The sequence below is a fragment of the Chrysochloris asiatica genome, unplaced genomic scaffold (assembly GCF_000296735.1).
Source record: "Chrysochloris asiatica unplaced genomic scaffold, ChrAsi1.0 scaffold00024, whole genome shotgun sequence".
Classification (NCBI taxonomy): domain Eukaryota; kingdom Metazoa; phylum Chordata; class Mammalia; order Afrosoricida; family Chrysochloridae; genus Chrysochloris; species Chrysochloris asiatica.
The window spans coordinates 22,671,384-22,679,059 of NW_006408542.1; the positions used below are offsets into that span (position 1 = coordinate 22,671,384).

The following is a 7,676-nucleotide window of genomic DNA, read 5'->3' on the forward strand; positions in this document are numbered from 1 at the left end:
CTATTCCTTCAGTGCATCTTGGACTGCCTCCTTCAGGATCATTGGCTCTTGATAATATGCTACCTCTTGAAACAGTTGAACATCAACCATTTCCTTTTGGTACAGTGACTCTGTGTATTCCTTCCATCTTCTCTTGATGCCTTCTGCATTATTCAATAGTTTGCCTAGAGAATCTTTCAATAATCAAAGTCAAGGCTTGAATTTTTTCTTCAGTTCCCCCAGCTTGAGAAATGCTGAGCGTGTTCTTCCTTTTTGGTTTTCTGACTCCAGATCTTTGCACATTTCATTGTAATATTTGGCTTTATCTTATCAAGCTGATCTTTGAAATTTTCTGTTCAGCTCTTGGACCTCCTTATTTCTTCCATTTGCTTTAGCATCTCTATGCTGGAGAGCAAGCTTCAGTGTCTTTTCTGACATCCATTTTGACCTTTTCTTTCTTTCTTGTCTTCTTAATGACTTTCTGCTAATAAATTGATTTTCATCTTAACTTCATTTAATCCATCTTGCCTTTAGGTTCATCTGTTTAATAGTAATCTGTGTTAATCAGGATACTTTCTTTGAGTGATACATTGCACAATCTGCATCTTTTGTAACTGAGGAAAGAAATATGATAGGGAATGAAGGAAGTTTTCTACTTCATTCTAGTAGGCATGTAATAAATATTGCCTGGGAGATATTTTAAATGGATTAATTAATTCTGGGATATAGATTCTTTCTTGGCCAAGTTTCAGTTAACTGTTCTGTCTACCTAGGAGTCCCAGTGATGCAGTAGTTAAAGCACTCAGCTGCTAATCCAAGGTTGGCAGTTCAAACCCACTGTTCCTCCACAGAAGGATGATGAGGCAGTCTGCTTCCATAAAGATGTAGAACCTTGGAAACCCTCTGAAGCAGTTCCACTCTGGCCTGTAGGGTTGCTTAGAGTCTGATCCACTTTATGATATTGGGTGTTCTCCCTACTTCACTTTCCGTTCTCTCCCTTGCTCCCTGTACCCTCTTTTATAGTCACAAGGGATTAGGATTTGCTTTATTCTTATCTCTTTCAAGGGTAGCCCCAGTCATTGATATTTCCCAGGTGGACCCTCTCAGGTAGCCAGGACTCAGAAATATGTCACCTACTTGGCCCACGTTTTGGGTCCTGCCCAGTCTGCCATTGTAGCCATAGTCTCAGGGCTGAGATGGTTCAGCACTCCCTGCCCTCTCTGTACCCAGCCAGGCCAACATGATTTTACTTAAATCATTTAAAAAAATCATCAGTATTTCTTCTATTGATGTTAAGACCTGTGACTGGGGAAAGTATTTTCTAGCTTATATCAGTAGCCTGTTCTGGTGTTTGACGCTCTCCTGATGCTGGTTTGGATGTGCTCTGCGTGAGGGAGATGATGGTGGATTTCATTAGTGACTCAGGTCATGGTTCCATTTCCTGAGCACTCACCATGTGGCAGTTATTGTGCTAATTCTCTCAATTTTCCGTCAACTCTATGAGGGTCGATAACATTATCTGTATTATGGAAATGCATTGAGAGAAAGGTGGTGACTGATGTCTTCTGAAATTAATCATTGGCTGATGGAGTTGGAGTATTAGTTAACAGTTGTTGTTAAATGCCATCGAGTTGGTTCTGACTCATAGTGACCCTTTATAAGGTTTTTGAGGAGCAGCTGGTGGACTTGAAATGCCAGCCTTGTGGTTTGTAGTCCAGTACATTAGTCAACTGTTGTTATTGTTAATTGCCGTCGAGACAGTTCCGACCCATAGCAACCCTCTATAGAGTTTCCAAAGAATGACTGGTGAACTTGAACCGTCGACCTTGCGTTCCAAATGAGTTTGCAGTCCAGCGCATTAACCCACAGTGCCACACTATGACTCCATTAGTCAACTAGTGATTGACTGATTATAAAGAAAAAAATAAATAACTTTTTTGTTTTACTCTTAATTGTAGTGGTCATTGTAACAATAGTGCTAATGACAATTTACTTGTTTACAAGGAAATGTTAGGATTTCCTCTCTTATAGCAGGCTTTTTTATTTTATTAGGTTTGCCTCTTCAATTAGTTATAAACATTCATTAATCTGAAATATATGATAATTTGGACACGGGCTGGGCTTAAGTTTACCTTTGAACTTTGAAGTAAAAATGAAGGGCTTAGTAAACAAACAATAGAAAATAAATATATTGATCTATTTAAAGGGAATATGATTATTTTAACCCTAGAAGTCCCACTTTTTTTTATATAAATGACATCTGAAGAGGGCAGGCACTAGCCTCTGGTTCTTACGTTGCTATTTCAGTGTACTGGTCATCTCTTCATTAAAGTTGCCCTCCTAGCTTAGCTAAGTAATGAAAATACAGTTCTTCCAGTACACAGTAGTAGATTTTAAGGAGTCTCTGGGTGGCATACATGATTGTCTTAGTTCTCTAGTGCTGCTATAACAGAAATACCACAAGTGGATAGCTTTGACAAAGAGAAATTTATTCTCTCACAGTTGTTGTTGTTGGTGGTTGTATACCATTGATTGGTTCGAATTCATAGAGATTCTGTACAGGATTTCTGAAGCTGTACATCTTTATGGGCACAGAAAGCCTTGTCTTTCTCCTGTGGAGTTGCTGGTGGATTCAAAGGTTAGAAGTCTGAATTGAAAGCAGCCGCTCAGGAGAAAGGTTCTAGTCTCATTTCAGCTTTTGTAGGTCTAGCATTCTGCGGAGTTTTCTGTGTCTTGGCATCAGTCTTCCTCTGAATCTAAGAGCCTTACAGTGTAGGGATTCCAGGTCCAAAGGATGTATTCTACTCCTGGTTCTTCTATCTTGATGGCATTAGGTCCCTGTTTGTCTGCTCATTTTTATATCTCAAAGACATTGGCCCACGATACAGCCTAATCCTATAGATTACACCTGACCTCATTAACATATAACAGAAGTGAGGATTTACAATACATTGGATAATTACATCAGATGAGGGATGATCGCATCATATCATATCATGAGTTTGATTGTATTATATTGGATCTCACCATGGAGATCTAATTGCATCTTGATTGCTAAACCACTGAAAGTCCTGGCCCAGTCAAGTTGACACAAAACCTTAACTATCACAGTTCATCACCAATTTTGTACCTATACATAGTTCTTTAGATCGCCTATAATGTCTAAATAGAGCCAATTATGAAGTCATACTTGTGTCTAGCATAATGCAAACTAACAACAGTACAGCTGAAAGCACACTGGCCCCATTTTGCTGTTGTTATTAGGGGCTGTCAACACTATGGTTCCAACTCATAGTGACCCTGTGCATAAGAGAGCGTAACACTGCCTGGTCCTGTGCCATCCTCTCAATATTGTTATGTGTGAGCCCATTGTTGATGACACTATGTCAATCCATCGTGTTGCAGACCTTTCTTTTCTTTTTAAATGTTTTATTGTGAATTATGTGATAGTTTACATGGGAGAACATTAGCTTTACATTCATCCTGTCGTATATTGTTTCATTGCCATGGTTACAGTCCCCTCCATCATCAACCAACCAAAGGATATACCCTGCAAGCCTGCTCCCCGGTCGTCAGCACACAGCCCCTGTCCCTCTCTGGGTCTAGAGTCCCCAGCTGCTCCATCTCTCCACGTCATCGTCTTTGGCAGGCCTTTCTTTTTAAATCCCATTATATTATCCCAGGTTAGTGTGAGTGTGGTGGCTCCATAGGATGAGTATGGGACAGTGAACCGTAAGGTTTGCAGTTCAAGCCCACCAACCATTCTGCAAGAGAAAGATGAGGCTTACAGCCTCTGATACCTTGTACAATGTCCTTAAGGGTTGGAACCATCTTGATGGCAGTTAACAAGAACATCAACAGCAACAAATATCCCCAAATGATTCCATGTCCAAATTTCAACCATGGACCTAATTCCTCATCATCTGTGAATATAGAATACAAGTTATCTGCTTCCAGATATAATGGTGAATCACTCAAGACGTAGACATTTCCACTACAAACAGGAGCAATTGGAGGGAAAGCAAGGGAATAACAGCCATCAAGCAAGTTAAAAACAGTGCACATTAATTTATATAAGTTGTTCTCAATACTTGAAAATGACCCCCATGGTTTCTAAGACTATATAGGCAATGGCCCTGCTCCCCAGACTCTGGGTGTTGGCTGTTCACCCTTGGGCTTTAGCTCTGCCTTCCAGGCCCAGTGGAATGGCAACTCTGCTCCCTTGGCTTTGGGTGACCCCATTCTCCTAGTCCACTGAGTGGTGACTCCACCCCCTCAGCCCCAGCAGACCCCATTCTTCAGTCCTCTTGGGCATGGCAGCCCTGCTTCCTCAACTTTGGGCAAAGGCCCCATCTTATTGGAAGCCCTGCACTCCAGAACCAAGTTGGTGAAGAAGATCCAAATCTTTGAAACTTAGGAAACTGTGGTATCACCCTTAGAAACCTCTCAGATCATGGCTCCACCTTTTGAGAGCCCACAGAGATCATGGCCCAATGTTTTGAGACTGAGCGTGCTCTGCACCCTTGCTCCTTGTCTCTTTAACTTTTGCCTTGGTGTCTCGAAGAGGACAGCCTGGCTTTTGCTCTACTGAGCACAGCTGTTTAGCTCTACTGATAAGTGCCAAGAGGCACCCCGCACCACCAGTAAGCCTTGGCCCAAAGATGCTCAGCTCTCACTCTGTGAGTTTGAGAGCCTAACATCACTAGTATATGCCCGGAGGCATCCCACTCTGCCGGGAAACCTCCAGTGTGCAGGTGCCCAGCTCTCTTGCTCCGTGGGTCAGCTCGTGTTCTGTCTTGTGCTGATGCCCTGGTTCTGCTGCTGTAGTTTCTCTGCCCCTGGTTCTCACTGTGCTGTCATTGGTGTAGCTCTCCTCATTTCCTTCTGACCCCTCATCAGAACTGCCTCTGACTTTTGTCATTACACTGACAGCCTCTTCAAGCAGCTTAGTGCTCTCTCAGGCTCTGCCTGTTATCCAGTTCTAAAATGACTTCCACGTTTTAGGTATCTGCTAGAGCAGCACCCCACTCTTGATACCAAATTCTGTCTTAGTTATCTAGTGCTGATACAACAGAAATGACGCAAGTGAGTGGCTTTAACAAACAGAAATTTATTCTTTCACAGTTGAGGAGGCTAGAAGTCTGAATTCCGAGTGAGTGCCGGATCTGGACAAAGACCTTGTCTCATTTCTGCATCTGTAGGTCTAGTAGTATTCCTTGGAGATCTCTATGTGCCTTGGTATCCTTATCCAGAGAAGCAGTGACACCAGAGATGGAGGCAGAGATGGGGACATGGAGAGAGGGAGCAGCTGAACACTCTAGATTCATGGGAAGAGGGAGAATGAGAGCTGGCAGCCAGGAGGCAGACTAGTAGAATGTGCCCTTTGGTGGTGTAAATTATATATATGCCTGAGTGTTTAAAAAAAAATAAGGCAGGGGGGTTTAAAATAGAGAGAAATACTGTTATCTGATAGTACATGGAGGGGATTATAATCATTGTAATGAAACAAGGTATATAATTTGTTGAATGTAAAACTGATGATCTGCCCTGTAAACTTTCACTCAATCCACAATAAAAACTTTAAAAGAAAGATAGAGATTGACTCAAGATACAACCTAATCTTGTAGATTGCTTCCAACCTCATTAACATCTCAGAAGTGAGGATTTGCAACACATTAGATAATTACATATGATTAGATCATATCTTGGGGATTGGTTATATTAGATCTCATCATGGGGGTGATAACTACATCTTGATTGCTAAACCACAGAGAATCCTGGCCCAGCCAAGTTCACACAAAGCATTAACTGTCACAGTGGTTAAATGCTCAACTACTAGCTGATAGGTTGGTAGTTCAAACTTACCCAGAGGCACTATGGGAGCAGGCCTGGTGATTTGCTTCAGAAAGATTAGACCATGGAAGTCCTATTGAGCAGGTTTACTCAGCACACAGGAAGTCACCATGAGTCAGAATTGATTAATTTTTTTCTACAAATCCTCCCTGATTTAAGTTCAGGGAGGATTTGTAGAAAAAATAAATGACACTGTATTTCTTCCCAATCTTGCTACCTGATGAGTATCATCAGTGAGCCTGAGGATTTCTTAAAAAATTCAGATTTATAACTTTGTATCCTTAGGCTATGTGTCTGTTAAGTGTCATAGGTTATAGGTATTTTACTTTGACTTGATGACAGTGTATAACTAAAGTGTATTTTTAAAAAATTTAATTTGACCATGAAATAAACTTGCCACAAAGCAGCTACCAACATAAGAACTGGAATGATGAACATACAACTTGAATTCCCTAAAGCAAGTGGTATTGATTATATTTTAATGAAAAATAATGTATTTGTGTTAATTCTAACCCTCAGGCTAAATAGTGAGGAGTGTTCTGTTTTCACTTTGTTACAGGAACAACTGAAAATGAAGGATCAGTCATTGAGAAAACTACAACAGGAAATGGACAGTTTGACATTTCGAAATCTGCAACTTGCCAAGAGGGTAGAACTTCTTCAAGATGAATTGGCTCTAAATGAACCCCGAGGCAAGAAAAACAAGGTAGATTCACATAAAAGTAAATTAGTATGACCTTGTCTTAAATGCAGAACTCTATAAGCCATCATGGTTTTAATAGAAGATCCCACTCCCAAGATTTTTTTTTTAAATTTACTTTTCACCTAATCTCCAAATATTCCTCTTGGATTTTGGATCAAGAATTTGTCTCTATGCTTAGTATTAAGTATAGCAACATCTTATATGAAATTAAGTAGTTTTGTTGTTTTTCTTTAAATTTTCTGTATTTTGTTGTTGAGACTATACACAGCAAAGCATACACCAGTAACGAAGTCCATTTGAATTGCAAGGTCGGCGGTTTAAGCTCACCAGCTGCTCCTTGGAGACCCTATACAGGGTCGCTATGGGTCGGAACCGACTCATGGCATTTAACAACAACATTTACAATCAGTGACATTGATAAGATTTGTTGAGTTGTGCAACAATTTTCACCCTCCTTTTCTGAGTTGTTCCTTCCCCATTAGCATAAACTCACTGCCTAAGGTGTCTAGCTAATCTTTTGAGTGGCTGGTTCAATTTGATCTTAAAGAAGCATAATGCTCAGAACAGATCTTTTTTCATTAGTAAGGATAATGAAAAAGTTCAGTTTAAGGTTACTTCAGGGGATATTTTTGTTTTAAAGATGAGTTCAGGCCAATAGGTTCATCCATCCTCCATGGCTCCAGAAAGTCTAGAGTCCATGAGAATGAAATACTGTTACATTTTCCCCCTTTTGGTCAGGATTCTTCTGTGGAATTTTTAATCAAAATGTTAAGTAAGCAAAGCCAGGAATCTAGTTCTTCTGTCTAATGGCAAAGGAGGTTATCTGAAATTAGTTTTTAAAAATTTATTGGTGGTGAAGTGTTGTCAAGTTGGCTCTGACTCATAGTGACCTTGGATAGCGTTTTCAAGGCTGTAATTTTGGACAGGAACAGAAAGCCTCATCTTTCTTCTGAGGAGCAAATGGTAGAGTCGAACTACTAGCCTTGTGGGTTGCATCCAACTCGTACATGTACATGACTGAATAAGTGACAGAGAAAAGTAGATGGAAATTTCATATTGGTCAAAATTGTCACTATCTTTTAGCTTTACCAAGTCCCCATTAGCATGTTGTTGTTGTTGTTATGTGCCGTGGAGTCGGTTC

The 7,676-nt window shown here is 40.5% G+C and overlaps 1 protein-coding gene across 3 annotated transcripts in view; it reads left to right on the forward strand.

The window, feature by feature from the left end:
• PPP1R21 (protein phosphatase 1, regulatory subunit 21) overlaps nucleotides 1-7,676 on the forward strand; it is a 113,973-nt gene that overhangs the window by 20,464 nt on the left and 85,833 nt on the right. For all 3 annotated transcript variants that reach the window (XM_006839438.1, XM_006839436.1, XM_006839437.1), the window contains exon 3: nucleotides 6,392-6,538. In XM_006839438.1, the coding sequence (XP_006839501.1) occupies nucleotides 6,392-6,538 (147 nt within the window). The remainder of the gene's footprint in view (nucleotides 1-6,391; nucleotides 6,539-7,676) is intronic.